Source organism: Oncorhynchus masou, chromosome 22, assembly GCF_036934945.1.
Source record: "Oncorhynchus masou masou isolate Uvic2021 chromosome 22, UVic_Omas_1.1, whole genome shotgun sequence".
Lineage (NCBI taxonomy): Eukaryota > Metazoa > Chordata > Actinopteri > Salmoniformes > Salmonidae > Oncorhynchus > Oncorhynchus masou.
The window spans coordinates 19,238,879-19,254,406 of record NC_088233.1 but is presented as its reverse complement, the minus strand read 5'-3'; the positions used below and the strand labels follow the sequence as shown (position 1 = coordinate 19,254,406).

Below are 15,528 nucleotides of genomic sequence, written 5' to 3'. Positions count from 1 at the left end.
AAAGTGATAACGCTTTATCTGCCTTCCCAATTAAAATAGAAAAGAAATGTATTTCATAGAAAATAGATGTTTCTGGATAACGCGCCATGCTTTGACAAATGACCAAGCGGCGCAGATAGTGTTATATTTGAGAAAGAGCACCTCCCTCACCGCTTTTGAGCTCATGTCACGGGCCATGGGCGGTACTCCACGACCCAGTGTAATCGAAGCAGCCCAATGTAGCCACACATGTAGTAAAACCAGTCCGCGGCGGGGGGAAATGTCCCAAACCCCCCAATTTTCCCAAACTGATGGGGTGCGTGTGTGTTGTCTGGAAAGCAAGGCGAACGGCTCTGACTCGGCGGTGTCAATCAGCGTGTGTTGTTAGCTATTTCATGTTGTAATAAGCAAGCTGAACTTTACCAGCCAATATATTTACTGTTTTTAGACGGTGAGTGAACAGAGAAAATGTTAGTATTGAGTGTGTTGCTATTTGCTAGCATCAACACGGGCAAACGTTACGTTAAATAGCTAGCTAACGTTAGCTAGCTAGACTTGTTTTGTTCGCACACAATTGAATCGAATGTAGCGCGCTCCTACAGGTTAACAACTTAGCTGCTGACTGTGTCATCTTGGTAACGTTCAGCTAGCTAGTAAATACTTTGGAAATGCATTCGTAGGAAACTAACTTTAGAGCTAGTTTATATCTGATGAAATTGCAATGGATATATTATGTTCTGCTTTTCCCTGTAGAAGAACAGCGATGGACTGTGGGGATGTTCAGTGCACTCCCCTGGTCTTTCTGACTTTCCTTCAACAGCAGAGCTGCAGCAGTGCGGAGCTCCGCATAGAGCTGGACTCATTGGCCCGGGAGCTGAAGCTAACCCAGGACATAAACGGCAATGGTCTGGGTCTTAACATCCACGAGGAGGGCGAGCTTCAGACAGATGGACACTTCTGCAGCAGCAGTAGTATCTTACTAGAGGGGCTTGAGCCTCAGGCTGCACTGGCATGGCCCTGTGAGTTGGTTTGTTTTCGTTTTTCTTTTATAGTATGATTGAAATTCCATCAGTCACATTCACTTAGTTTTGACAAGTCAAGACCTGCAGACTGTAAGGTTTTGACATTTCTGTCAAAATAGTTAGTCACATATTTGATCTTCATATGTATGTGAAGTAAATTTTAAAGCTGCGATATGTAACTGTCAGGCGGCTAGACCAAATTCACATAGAACAGTCTGTTATAGAGCTGTTATTCTCATTGAAAGCAAGTCTTAGAAGCGGTAAATCTGTTTTAGGTGTGCTATTTCTATGCTTCCCCTTGTCAAGTTTCGTTTTTGCTTCTTTTGTTTTTGTACTTTTGTAACAGCTGAAAATACTATTTTTGGTTATGGGTAAGATCTCACAGCAGTTTAGATGGTACAATGATTCTCTACGCCAGGAAATGGCAGAGTGATTTCTGCATAGTACATTGTAAAGTGAAAAAAATGGAAAGCTCTATCTGTATAGAACCAAAAAGCACCAAGTTCAAATTGGTTTATCTTTAATCACAAGCCTGAACAAATACACATGTATTTGCCATCTCTCTCTCTATGTATGGTCTAGGGCAGGCTAGTCAAGCCAGCAATAATGCCACTCAAGCAAAAAACAGTCAGTAATCTTAAAGTAAATGATGTTGTCACATCATTGTTCAGTGACCGTAATTCAGCTGATGATCATAATACATTTCTTAATGTATTTAGTGTTATTGTATTTTACTAAGATATAACACTAATTTATGTATTCAAATAGCTATAGTTTTCTTAACTCAACATGTCTAATTCAGAAGTGTCAGAACCTCAAAACCAGATTGACATTTCAGAACCATAAGGTTCTATCTACAATTGCATCCCCTAAAAAACAGATTTACAAATGTCTCAGGATTTTGATAGTCTGCACTTTAAGGTACCTTTTTAAAGTAAGGACCTTAATGGGTTATGAACGAGGAATTCTCTACAAAACAGTTCTGAGATGTGAAATCTTTGACGCTCAATATCTCAGAACTATACTATGTGCAGATTGAACCTTAAACCCAAGGTCACAAAATGTCTTTCTGAATGAATGACACTACTGGTGACAGGTTTCAAATGCACCTTGGTAAATTAGTTACCTTAACATGACTCAGGGAATAAGTATGGGCTTGATTGACCCATACAAGTTGTATATGATTCTATATTGTTTTGTGATTAAATCCAGATTAAGCAAGCAGAATATAGTTAACAGGAAGGTCATGAGTTGTTGGTCTGTGTGCTTTGCAAACATGGTAGCAGAATTAATCCCTAGCTGGGTGCCTTACACTAATTTCAGACAGACGATGTAAGACAATTGTTTTTTTGACCCCCTTTCAAACAGACCCTTATTGATCACGTATTTGCTGGTATACCCCTTTTATACATTCAGTGCGTAACTGGCAAATTGGGAGGTTTGGCAGGTGTTGTTAAACGATGGGGTCTGTTTGCATTACAAATTAGGGAGGCGTTAAAGGCCCAATGCCGCTGTTTTTATATACATATCAAAACATTTATGGATAACAATTAAGTACCTTACTATAATAGATTAGCAGAGGGCTTTGGAACTCTTTTTTTTTTTTATTGGTCTATTAACCAATTTACCACATGGTGATGTCACCATGGAAAGCCGAAACTTCCGCCCATGCAAACCTGCTGATTAGAAGGTCCTGTGTTGATTGCTGGTTGAAAATACAACTATCAGGAAATAACACTGATACATTTCTTTCACAATTGTATAGCTTTAGTTTGATCAGCTGTTGTACAATATGATACAAAACACGGGGAAACCTCATTTTGATTGCACTGGACCTTTAAAAAATGGTATGTTAATGAGTTTACCTACAAAAAAAGCAGAGAACCATTCACATAGACCTGATACCTGTATTTGGTTACAGGGCCTGTGAAAATGCAGGTATCATGACTAGATCTTTATGTGGGTTTTATTTCACCATGGGGCAATTTCATGGTAAAATAATGATTCTGAGACTATGCCAAAAAAAAATGATTACAAAGTTCAACAAACCATACAACTCTATGCACAAGGATGACTTGTATGGTTTGTTTAACTTTGCAATCATTGGTTTTTGTTTGGCATACATTTTAAAGTGAAACATCTGAGTTCCAGCATTCTGTTACTGTGGAATTGCCCCATGGTTTTTACCCCCTACCCCTTTCAGATATGGAAAAAAGCTGGCATGGTAAAATTGTGGGATTTTTGTCTGTATATGAAAATGATATTAGAAAAGGGGCAGTTCTCTGTCCCTGCTGAAGAAAAGCAGGCCCAAACCATGATGCTGCCACCACCATGTTTGACAGTGGGTATGGTGTGTTCAGGGTGATGAGCTGTGTTGCTTTTATGCCAAACATAAAGTTTTACATTGTTGCCAAAAAGTTCAATTTTGGTTTCATCTGACCAGAGCACCTTCTTCCACATTTTTGGTGTGTCTCCCAGGTGGCTTGTGGCAAACTTTAAACACTTTTTATGGATATCTTTAAGAAATGGCTTTCTTCTTGCCACTCTTCCATAAAGGCCAGATTTGTGCAATATACGACTGATTGTTGTCCTATGGACAGAGTCTCCCACCTCAGCTGTAGATCTCTGCAGTTCATCCAGAGTGATCATGGGCCTCTTGGCTGCATCTCTGATCAGTCTTCTCCTTGTATGAGCTGAAAGTTTACAGGGACGGCCAGGTCTTGGTAGATTTGCAGTGGTCTGATACTCCTTCCATTTCAATATTATCGCTTGCACAGTGCTCCTTGGGATGTTTAAAGCTTGGGAAATCTATTTGTATCCAAATCCGGCTTTAAACTTCTTCACAACAGTATCTCGGACCTGCCTGGTGTGTTCCTTGTTCTTCATGATGCTCTCTGCGCTTTTAACGGACCTCTGGGACTATCACAGTGCAGGTGCATTTATATGGAGACTTGATTACACACAGATGGATTGTATTTATCATCATTAGTCATTTAGGTCAACATTGGATCATTCAGAGATCCTCACTGAACTTCTGGAGAGTTTGCTGCACTGAAAGTAAAGGGGCTGAATAATTTTGCACGCCCAATTTTTCAGTTTTTAATTTGTTCAAAAAGTTTGAAATATCCAATAAATGTCGTTCCACTTCATGATTGTGTCCCACTTGTTGTTGATTCTTCACAAAAAAACAGTTTTATATCTTTGTTTGAAGCCTGAAATGTGGCAAAAGGTCGCAAAGTTCAAGTGGGCCGAATACTTTCGCAAGGCACTGTATACTGCTGTACATCTTAGCTTTATTGTACAATGTGACAGGGATCTGGCACATCTGGGTTGAACTGTTGTGTAAGTGATTGAAAATGATACTGTGTTGACATCAAATTGTGGATACTTTAGCTGTTCATATTCAATATGATTTTGACTAACATGCTCTTTGCCCTCCAGACAACCCTGCCGATGAAGAAGCCCTGAGAGGTGTCGCTGCAGGGCTGATTGAAATAGCTGATCAGCTTGAGCGTAGTGTGATGGCCCAGGCTGCTGAGAATCTGACCAAGAAACTGCAGAAGTATTCCGTTGGGGTAAGTTTCTGGAATCCTTGTTACTTGGAATGCTCAGAATTTTACTGAACAAAAATATAAGGGAAACATGTAAAGTGTTGGTTCCATGTTTCATGAGCTGAAATTAAAGATCCTAGATTTTTTCCATATGCACAAAAGGCTTATTTCTCTCACATTTTGTGCACAAATTTGATTACATTTTTGTTAGTGAGCATTTCTCCTTTTCCAAGATAATCCATCCAAATCAAATTTTATTTGTCACATACACATGGTTAACAGATGTTAATGCGAGTGTAGCGAAATGCTTGTGCTTCTAGTTCCGACAATGCAGGAATAACCAACAATTAATCTCACTAACAATTCCAAAACTACTGTCTTATACACACAAGTGTAAAGGGATAAAGAATATGTACATAAAGATGTATGAATGAGTGATGGTACAGAGCAGCATAGGCAAGATACAGTAGATGGTGTCGAGTACAGTATATACATATGAGATGAGTATGTAAACAGTGGCATAGTTAGTGGCTAGTGATACATGTATTACATAAAGATGCAGTAGATGATATAGAGTACAGTATATACGTATACAAATGAGATGAATAATGTAGGTTATGTAAATATTATATTAGGTAGCATTGTTTAAAGTGGCTAGTGATATATATTTTACATAATTTCCCATCAATTCCCATTATTAAAGTGGCTGGAGTTGAATCAGTGTGTTGGCACCAGCCACTCAATGTTAGTTGTGGCTGTTTAACAGTCTGATGGCCTTGAGATACAAGCTGTTTTTCAGTCTCTCGGTCCCAGCTTTGATGCACCTGTACTGACCTCGCCTTCTGGATGATAGTGGGGTGAACAGGCATTGGCTCGGGTGGTTGTTGTCCTTGATGATCTTTATGGCCTTCCTGTAACATCGGGTGGTGTAGGTGTCCTGGAGGGCAGGTAGTTTGCCCCCGGTGATGCATTGTGCAGATCTCACTACCCTCTGGAGAGCCTTACGGTTGTGGGCGGAGCAGTTGCCGTACCAGGCGGTGATACAGCCCGCCAGGATGCTCTCGATTGTGCATCTGTAGAAGTTTGTGAGTGCTTTTGGTGACAAGCTGAATTTCTTCAGCCTCCTGAGGTTGAAGAGGCGCTGCTGCGCCTTCTTCACGATGCTGTCTGTGTGGGTGGACCAATTCAGTTTGCCTGTGATGTGTATGCAGAGGAACTTAACTTACTACCCTCTCCACTACTGTTCCATCGATGTGGATAGGGGGGTGTTCCCTCTGCTGTTTCCTGAAGTCCACAATCATCTCCTTAGTTTTGTTGACGTTGAGTGTGAGGTTATTTTCCTGAAACCACACTCCGAGGGCCCTCACCTCCTCCCTGTAGGCCGTCTCGTCGTTGTTAGTAATCAAGCCTACCACTGTTGTGTCGTCCGCAAACTTGATGATTGAGTTGGAGGCGTGCGTGGCCACGCAGTCGTGGGTGAACAGGGAGTACAGGAGAGGGCTCAGAACGCACCCTTGTGGGGCCCCAGTGTTGAGGATCAGCAGGGTGGAGATGTTGTTGCCTACCCTCACCACCTAGGGGCGGCCCGTCAGGAAGTCCAGTACCCAGTTGCACAGGGCGGGGTCGAGACCCAGGGTCTCGAGCTTGATGACGAGCTTGGAGGGTACTATGGTGTTAAATGCCGAGCTGTAGTCGATGAACAGCATTCTCACGTAGGTATTCCTCTTGTCCAGATGGGTTAGGGCAGTGTGGTTGAGATTGCATCGTCTGTGGACATATTTGGGCGGTAAGCAAATTGGAATGGGTGTCAGGTAGGGTGGAGGTGATATGGTCCTTGACTAGTCTCTCAAAGCACTTCATGATGACGGAAGTGAGTGCTACGGGGCGGTAGTCGTTTAGCTCAGTTACCTTAGCTTTCTTGGGAACAGGAACAATGGTGGCCCTCTTGAAGCATGTGGGAACAGCAGACTGGGATAGGGATTGATTGAATATGTCCGTAAACACACCAGCCAGCTGGTCTGCGCATGCTCTGAGGGCGTGGCTGGGGATGCCGTCTGGGCCTGCAGCCTTGCGAGGGTTAACACGTTTAAATGTTTTACTCACCTCGGCTGCAGTGAAGGAGAGTCCGCATGTTTTCGTTGCAGGCCGTGTCAGTGGCACTGTATTGTCCTCAAAGCGGTAAGCAAAAAAGTTATTTAGTCTGCCTGGGAGCAAGACATCCTGGTCCGTGACTGGGCTGGTTTTCTTTTTGTAATCCGTGATTGACTGTAGACCCTGCCACATACCTCTAGTGTCTGAGCCGTTGAATTGAGATTCTACTTTGTCTCTATACTGACGCTTAGCTTGTTTGATTGCCTTGCGGAGGGAATAGCTGCACTGTTTGTATTCGGTCATGTTTCCAGTCACCTTGCCCTGATTAAAAGCAGTGGTTTGCGCTTTCAGTTTCACGCGAATGCTGCCATCAATCCACGGTTTCTGGTTTGGGAATGTTTTAATCGTTGCTATGGGAACGACATCTTCAACGCACATTCTAATGAACTCGCACACCGAATCAGCGTATTCGTCAATGTTGTTGTCTGACGCAATACGAAACATATCCCAGTCCACGTGGTGGAAGCAGTCTTGGAGTGTGGAATCATTGGTCGGACCAGCGTTGGACAGACCTCAGCGTGGGAGCTTCTTGTTTTGGTTTCTGTCTGTAGGCAGGGATCAACAAAATGGTGTCGTGGTCAGCTTTTCCGAAAGGAGTGCGGGGCAGGGCCTTATATGCGTCGCGGAAGTTAGAATAACAATGATCCAAGGGTTTGCCAGCCCTGGTTGCGCAATCGATATGCTGATACAATTTAGGGAGTCTTGTTTTCAGATTAGCCTTGTTAAAATCCCCAGCTACAATGAATGCAGCCTCAGGATGTATGGATTCCAGTTTGCAAAGAGTCAAATAAAGTTCGTTCAGAGCCATCGATGTGTCTGCTTGGGGGGGAATATATACGGCTGTGATTATAATCGAAGAGAATTCTCTTGGTAGATAATGCGGTCAACATTTGATTGTGAGGAATTCTAAATCAGGTGAAGAGAAGGATTTGAGTTCCTGTATGTTTCTGTGATCACACCACGTCTCGTTAGCCATAAGGCATACGCCCCCGCCCCTCTTCTTACCAGAAAGATGTTTGTTTCTGTCGGCGCGATGCGTGGAGAAACCAGCTGGCTGCACCGACTCCGATAGTCTCTCCAGTGAGCCATGTTTCCGTGAAGCAAAGAACGTTACAGTCTCTGATGTCCCTCTGGAATGCTACCCTTGCTCGGATTTCATCAACCTTGTGGTCAAGAGACTGGACATTGGCGAGAAGAATGCTAGGGAGTGGTGCACGATGTGCCCGTCTCCGGAGTCTGACCAGAAGACCGCCTCGTTTCCCTCTTTTACGAAGCCGTTTTTTTGGGTCGCCGGCTGGGATCCATTCCGTTGTCCTGGGTGAAAGGCAGAACGCAGGATCCGCTTTGCGAAAGTCATATTCTTGGTCGTACTGATGGTGAGTTGACGCTGCTCTTATATTCAGTAGTTCTTCTCGACTGTATGTAATGAAACCTAAGATGACCTGGGGTACTAATGTAAGAAATAACACATAAAAAAACAACAAAAAACTGCATAGTTTCCTAGGAACGCGAAGCGAGGCGGCCATCTGTCGGCGCCGGAAGTGTGGCATATCAAGAAGCTGGCAAATCCCCCTGGATAGATGACAAATTAAAAAATTATATGATTGAGGGATGAGGCAAATAAGTCTGACAACACATACAGTAACTGGCAAACATACAGTAAATTTAGAAATCACTAAACAGAAAAGATACTATTTAACAGTTAAATTATATATAAAATGATAGTTCTGGAGAACTTTAAATTAAATCCTAGGCAAGAAAGCTAACTCGGTTCCATTCTTCATTGAGGCAGATGGCTTGTTTATAACAAAACCTTTTGATATTGCCAACTACTTTAACTTTTTTGTTGACAAGATTAGCAAATTTAGTTATGACATTCAAACAACAAATGCTGTGCCTTCATATTCATGTATGATGGAACAAATAATGAAAGACAAGCACTGTAGTTTTGATTTCCACAAAGTGGGTGTGGAAGAAGCAAAAAAATGTATTGCCATCTCTAAATAAGGACAAACCACCTAGTACTGAAAACCTGGATGGTAAATTGCTGAGGTTGGTTGTGGAATACTTTGTGACTCCTGTTTGCCACATCTTCAATTTTAGTCTAGAAAACAGTGTGTGCCCTCAGACATGGGGGAGGCAAAGGTCATTACGCTGCCCAAGAATAGCAGAGCACCCTTTAATGGTTCAAACAGCCGACCAATCAGCCTGTTAAGTGCTTAGCAAACTTTTGGAAAAAATTGTTTGATCAAATAGTTATTTTACAGAAAACTAGTTAACAGACTTTCAGCATGCTGAAAGGGAAGGGCTCAACATGCTCGGCACTGACACAAATGACTGATGATTGGCTGAAAGAAATTGATAGTAAGAAGATTATGAAAGCTATTTTTTTATACTTCAGTGCAGCTTTTGATGTCATTGATCCTAACATATTGCTGAAAAAACGTAGGTGTTATGGATTTGCATCCTCTGCCTTATAATGGATCTAGTTACCTATCTAATAGAAAAGAGGGTGTTCGTTAATGGAAGCTTCTCTCATGCAAATTCAGTTGAGTGTGGTGTACCGCAGGGCAGCCGAGCCGGCTTGGGCCATTATTGTTGTCTGTTTTTACCATTGACCTTCCACCGACCTTGAATAAAGCCTGTGTGTCTATGTACGGTGATGACTCAACAGTATACATGTCAGCAGCAACCAATTACCTTCAGAAGTCACATAATTAGTTTGATTGCACACAGGTGGACTTTATTTAAGTGTCACATGATCTAAGTGTGTATATATACACCTGTTCTGAAAGGTCCCAGAGTCTGCAACACCACTACGCAAGGGGCAACATGAAGACCAAGGAGCTCTCTAAACAGATCAGGGACAAAGTTGCGGAGAAGTACAGATCAGGGTTGGGTTATAAAAAAATCTGAAACTTTGAACATCCTACGGAGCACCATTCAATCGACTGGTCTATCGACGTCACCGCACGAAAAGGCAAAAACAGACTTACACCCCCTCCCCCTCCTCAAAGGCTAACTTTCTAGCTAACCCGGTTTGCTAACTGCTAAACTGCCGGGCCCTGGTCTGCTAACTGCTAGCCCATGCTAACCCATGCTAACTGGTTTAAACATCTCTAGAGACTATCTATCTCTCTTCATTACTCAATGTCTAGGTTTACCTCCAATGTACTCACATCCTACCTTACCTTTTGTACACTATGCCTTGAATCTATGCTATCCTGCCCAGAACCCCAAACTCTCTGTTCTGAACGTGCTAAACGGCCAGTTCGTATAGTCTTTAGCCGTACCCTTATCCTACTTCTCCTCTGTTCCTCTGGTGATGTGGAGGTTAATCCAGGTCCTGCAGTGCCTAGCTCCACTCCCACCCCCCAGATGCTCTCATTTGTTGACTTCTGTAAACGTAAAAGCCTTGGTTTCATGCATGTTAACATTAGAAGCCTACTCCCTAAGTTTGTTTTACTCTCTGCTTTTAGCACACACTGCCAACCCAGATGTCTTAGCCGTGTCTGAATCGTGGCTTAGGAACACCACCAAAAACCCTGAACTCCATTGCTAACTATAACGTTTGCCGCCAAGATAAACTGCAAAGATGTTCTGTATTACTTTCTAAGTCTGTACCCAAACAATTTGAGCTTCTACTTCTAAAAATTCACCTTTCCAGAAACGCGTCTCTCACTGTTGCCGCTTGCTATAGACCTCCCTCTGCCCCCAGCTGTGCCCTCGATACTATATGTGAACTGATTGCCCCGCATCCATCTTCTGAGCTCGTGCTACTAGGTGACCTAAACTGGGACATGCTGAACACCCCGGCCATCCTACAAACTAAGCTTGATGCCCTCAATCTCACACAAATTATCAATGAACCTCCGAGGTACAACCCCAAATCAGTAAACACGGGCACCCTCATGATGTCATCTTAACTAATTCGCCCTCCAAATACACCTCTGCTGTTTTCAATCAAGATCTCAGTGATCACTGCCTCATTGGTCGCAGACCCATTACGGATACAGGCAAACGACCATCACTGTCAAACACTCCCTGAAACACTTCTGCGAGCAGGCCTTTCTAATTGACCTGGCCGGGGTATCCTGGAATGACATTGATCTCATCCCGTCAGTAGATGATGCCTGGCAATTCTTTTAAAAGTGCCTTCCTCACCATCTTAAATAAGCATGCCCCTCTCAAAAAAATTAGAACTAGGAGTAGATATAGTCCTTGGTTCACGCCAGACCTGTCAGCCCTTGACCAGCACAAAAACAACCTGTGGCGTTCTGCATTAGCATTGAATAGCCCCCGTGATATGCAACTTTTCAGGGAAGTTAGGAACAAATATACACAGGCAGTTAGAAAAGCTACGGCAAACTTTTTCAAACAAATTTGCATCCTGTAGTACGAACTCAAAAAAGCACCTCATCCCAGCTGCCCACTGCTCTGAGGCTAGGAAACATTGTCACCACCGATAAATCCACTATAATTGATCATTTCAATAAGCATTTCTCTACGGCTGGCCATGCTTTCCACATGGCTGCCCCCACCATTTCTCCTTTACCCAAATCCAGATAGCCGACGTTCTGAAAGAGCTGCAAAATCTGGACCCCTACAAATCAGCCGGGCGAGACAATCTGGACCCTCTTTCTAAATTTATCTGCTGAAATTGTTGCAACCCCTATTACTAGCCTGTTCAACCTCTCTTTTCGTATCGTCTGATATTCCCAAAGATTGGAAAGCTGCCGCGGTCATCCCCCTTTTCAAAGGGGGTGACACTCTAGACCCAAACTGCTACAGACTTATATCTATCCTACCCTGTCTTTCTAAGGTCTTCGAAAGCCAAGTTAACAGATTACTGACCATTTCGAATCCCACCATACCTTCTCCGCTATGCAATCTGGTTTCAGAGCTGGTCATGGGTGCACCTCAGCCACGCTCAAGGTTCTAAACGACATCATAACCGCCATCGATAAGAGACATTACTGTGCAGCCGTATTCGTCGACCTGGCCACAACATACTTATTGGCAGACTCGACAGCCTTGTTTTCTCAAATGATTGCCTCGCCTGGTTTACCAACTACTTCTCTGACAGAGTTCAGTGTGTCAAATCGGAGGGCCTGTTGTCTGGACCTCTGACAGTCTCTATGGGTGTGCCACAGGGTTCAATTCTCGGGCCGACTCTCTTTTCTGTATACATCAATGATGTTGCTCTTGCTGCTGGTGATTCTCTGATCCACCTATACACAGACGACACCATTCTGTATACTTCTGGCCCCTCCTTGGACACTGTGTTAACTAACCTTCAGACGAGCTTCAATGCCATACAACTCTCCTTCCGTGGCCTGCAACTGCTCTTAAACGCAAGTAAAACTAAATGCATGCTTTTCAATCGATCGCTGCCCACACCTGCTCGCCCGTCCAGCATCACTACTCTGGACGGCTCTGACTTAGAATACGTGGACAACTACAAACATTTGGGTGTCTGGTTAGACTGTAAACTCTCCTTCCAGACTCACATTAAGCATCTCCAAAATTAAATCTAGAATTGGCTTCCTATATCGCAACAAAGCATCCTTCAATCATGCTGCCAAACATACCCTCGTAAATCTGACCATCCTACCGATCCGACTTCGGTGATGTCATCTATAAAATAGCCTCCAACACTCTACTCAGACTGCATCCAGTTTGTTATCACAGTGCCATCCGTTTTGTCACCAAAGCCCCATACACTACCCACCATTGCGACCTGTATGCTTCTAGTTGGTTGGCCCTCGCTTCATAACCTGTAGCCAGTGGGTTTGGCGACGAGTATCTACAAGTCTCTGCTAGGTAAAGCACCACCTTATCCCAGCTCACTGGTCACCATAGCGGCACTCACTCGTAGCACGCACTCCAGCAGGTATATCTCACTGGTCACCCCCAAAGCCAATTCCTCCTTTGGTCGTCTTTCCTTCCAGTTCTCTGCTGCCCATGACTGGTACGAATTGCAAAAATCTCTGAAGCTGGAGACCCACATCTCCCTCACTAGCTTTAAGCACCAGCTGTCAGAGCAGTTTACAGATAGGCTAAGTTCAGTAAACAGTCCATTTATCTACCTACCTCATCCCCATACTGGTATTTATTTTGCTCCTTTGCACCCCAGTATCTCTACCTGCACATTCATCTTCTGCCGATCTACCATTCCAGTGTTTAATTGCTATATTGTAATTACTTCGCCACCATGGCCTATTTATTTCCTTAACTTACCTCATTTGCACTCACTGTATATAGACTTTTTGTTTTCTTTTGTTCTACTGTATTATTGACTGTTTTGTTTATTCCATGTGTAACTCTTTGGTGTGTCGAATTGCTACGCTTTAGCTTGGCCAGGTCGCAGTTGGACATGAGAACTTGTTCTCAACTAGCCTACCTGGTTAAATAAATGTGAAATAAATACAATTTTAAAAATCCATTATTAAAGAATATGGCACCACAACAAACCTGCCAAGAGAGGGCCGCCCACCAAAACTCACAGACCAAGCACAGAGGGCATTAATCAGAGAGGCAACAAAGAGACCGAAGATAACCCTGAAGGAGCTCCAAAGTTCCACAGTGGAGATTGGAGTATCTGTACATAGGACCACTTTAAGCCGTACACTCCACAGAGCTGGGCTTTACGGAAGAGTGATCAGAAAAGCCATTGCTTGAAGAAAAAAATAAGCAAAATGCATGTGGAAGACTCCCCAAACATATGGAAGAAGGTACTCTGGTTAGATGAGCCTAAAATGTATATTTTTGGACATCAAGGAAAACGCTATGTCTGGCGCAAACCTAACACCTAATCACCCCAAGAACACCATCATGATGTGGGGATGTTTTTCATCTGCGGGAACTGGGAAACTGAAGGACTGATGGATGGTGCTAAATACAGGGAAATTCTTGAGGGAAACCTATTTCAGTCTTCCAGAGATTTGAGACTGGGATGGAGGTTCATCTTCCAGCAGGACAATGACCTTAAGTGTACTGCTAAAGCAACACTTGAGTGGTTTAAGGGGAAACGTTTAAATGTCTTGGAATGGCCTAGTCAAAGCCCAGACCTCAATCCAATTGAGAATCTGTGGTATGACTTAAAGATTGCTGTACACCAGTGGAACCAATCCAACTTGAAGGTGCCGGAGCAGTTTCGCTTTGAAGAATGGACAAAAATCCCAGTGGCTCGACGTGCCAAGCTTCTATTGACATACCCCAAGATACTTGCAGCTGTAATTGCTGCAAAAGGTGGCTCAACAAAGTGACTTTGGGGGGTTGAATAGTTATGCACAAGTTTTTGTCTTTGTTTCACCAAAAAAAATATTTTGCATCTTCAAGTGGTAAGCATGTTGTGTAAATCAAATGATACAACCCCCCCCTCCCCCCCCAAAAAAACAATTTTAATTCCAGGTTGTAAAGCAATAAAATAGGAAAAATGCCAAGGGGATGAATACTTTTGCACGCCACATCATTACACAGGTACACCAGCCCTTCTGCTGGGAACAAGAAAGGGCCTCTAAAATGTGCAGTTTGTCACACAACACAATGCCACAATGTCTCGTATTATAAGAGAGCGTGCAATTGGCATGCTGACTGCAGGAACGTCCACTAGAGCTGTTGCCAGAGAACTTAATGTTAATTTATCTACAATAAGCTACCTCCGTCATTTTTAGAGAATTTGGCAGTACATCCAACCATCTCAGACCACGTGTAACCATGCCAGCCCAGGATCTCAACATCCGGCTTCTTCTTGGGATCGTCTGAGACCAGCCACCTGGGCAGCTGATGAAACTGGAGTATTTCTGTCTAATAAAGCCCTTTTTGTGAGGGAATAACACATTGGCTGGGCCTGGCTCCCCAGTGGGTGGCTGTTCCCGGCTCCCCAGTGGGTGGCTGCTCCCCTGCCTGGTCATGTGAAATCCAATTGATTTCAATTGACTGATTTCCTTATGAACTGTAACTCAGTAAAACCATTATTTTTTTTACATGTTGCATTTAGATTTTTGTTCAGTGTAGATATGTTTGTGTCTAGGAATGTATGTCCAAATAATGGTGTTGCTGCTGTGAATTGAAACCACAGGGGTTATAAAATATAATCTAGTAACGGGTATAAATTCAATCCGTAAGTATGTCACGAGTCTGTCTGTGTGTTTCCCCAGCTATGGAAGCACCACCTAGCCCTGGAAGTGGAGTGGGTGAAGAAGCAGGGCCTGGGCCCCGTGCTGGACTATCTACCCCAGGAGAAGGTGATCATGGCCCTCACTCTGACCCTGGTGAAGGGGGTGTGTGAGCACGCCCCCCTACTGCTCCGTAATCTGTTCAGCACAGCAGTTCAGTTCATAAACCCGACCGTGGCCAGGTGACTTCAAAACAGACCCCAAACTCTACGGACTCCCCACTCAGGACGTACACTGAGCCTGATGCTTGATTACCAATCAGTAGTGAGTGGGCCATTTAGTTTAGTTCAGGGGCAAATTCATTTTCTTAACAAGCTGCTCCGTAAATGTATAACTTTCAATCATTTTTGTGAAAAGAAAGTGATTGCAGCTGGATTTGGAAACTTCAGTGCTTTATTTGACCAGTTCTGATACTGAAAGGGATGGAGAAGTGTCATGCATCGTCTGCTGTTTTCACTTCCACATTGTGCTTAAATGATTTCTGTAACAAGTTTTTCTCCCCCAACAGTTTTGTAACAATACATGGCTTCCTCAAAGGGGATGAATCCCCTTTTGTTTCAAAATCCATGTTAGTGTTTGTTAAATGCCTTTGTTTGTTGTATGCATAGAGATCCATTTAAAAATAAACTTAAGAGTAATAAAATG

The 15,528-nt window shown here is 43.3% G+C and overlaps 1 protein-coding gene across 1 annotated transcript; it reads left to right on the top strand.

The window, feature by feature from the left end:
* The first annotated feature begins 198 nt into the window (after positions 1-198).
* Positions 199-15,526, top strand: bida (BH3 interacting domain death agonist). Its single transcript, XM_064929554.1, has 4 exons — positions 199-430; positions 733-998; positions 4,443-4,576; positions 14,866-15,526. Exons 2-4 carry the CDS (start codon positions 743-745, stop codon positions 15,067-15,069), a joined length of 594 nt encoding a protein of 197 aa, XP_064785626.1. The 5' UTR covers positions 199-430; positions 733-742; the 3' UTR covers positions 15,070-15,526.
* The last annotated feature ends 2 nt before the right edge of the window (positions 15,527-15,528 follow it).

Bases quoted from the DNA above. Each gene is read 5' to 3' on its own strand.
- bida (XM_064929554.1), top strand. From the start codon at position 743: ATGGACTGTGGGGATGTTCAGTGCACTCCCCTGGTCTTTCTGACTTTC. The intron at 999-4,442 runs GTGAGTTGGTTT...TTTGCCCTCCAG, and splicing joins GGCTGCACTGGCATGGCCCT to ACAACCCTGCCGATGAAGAA. The intron at 4,577-14,865 runs GTAAGTTTCTGG...GTGTTTCCCCAG, and splicing joins TGCAGAAGTATTCCGTTGGG to CTATGGAAGCACCACCTAGC.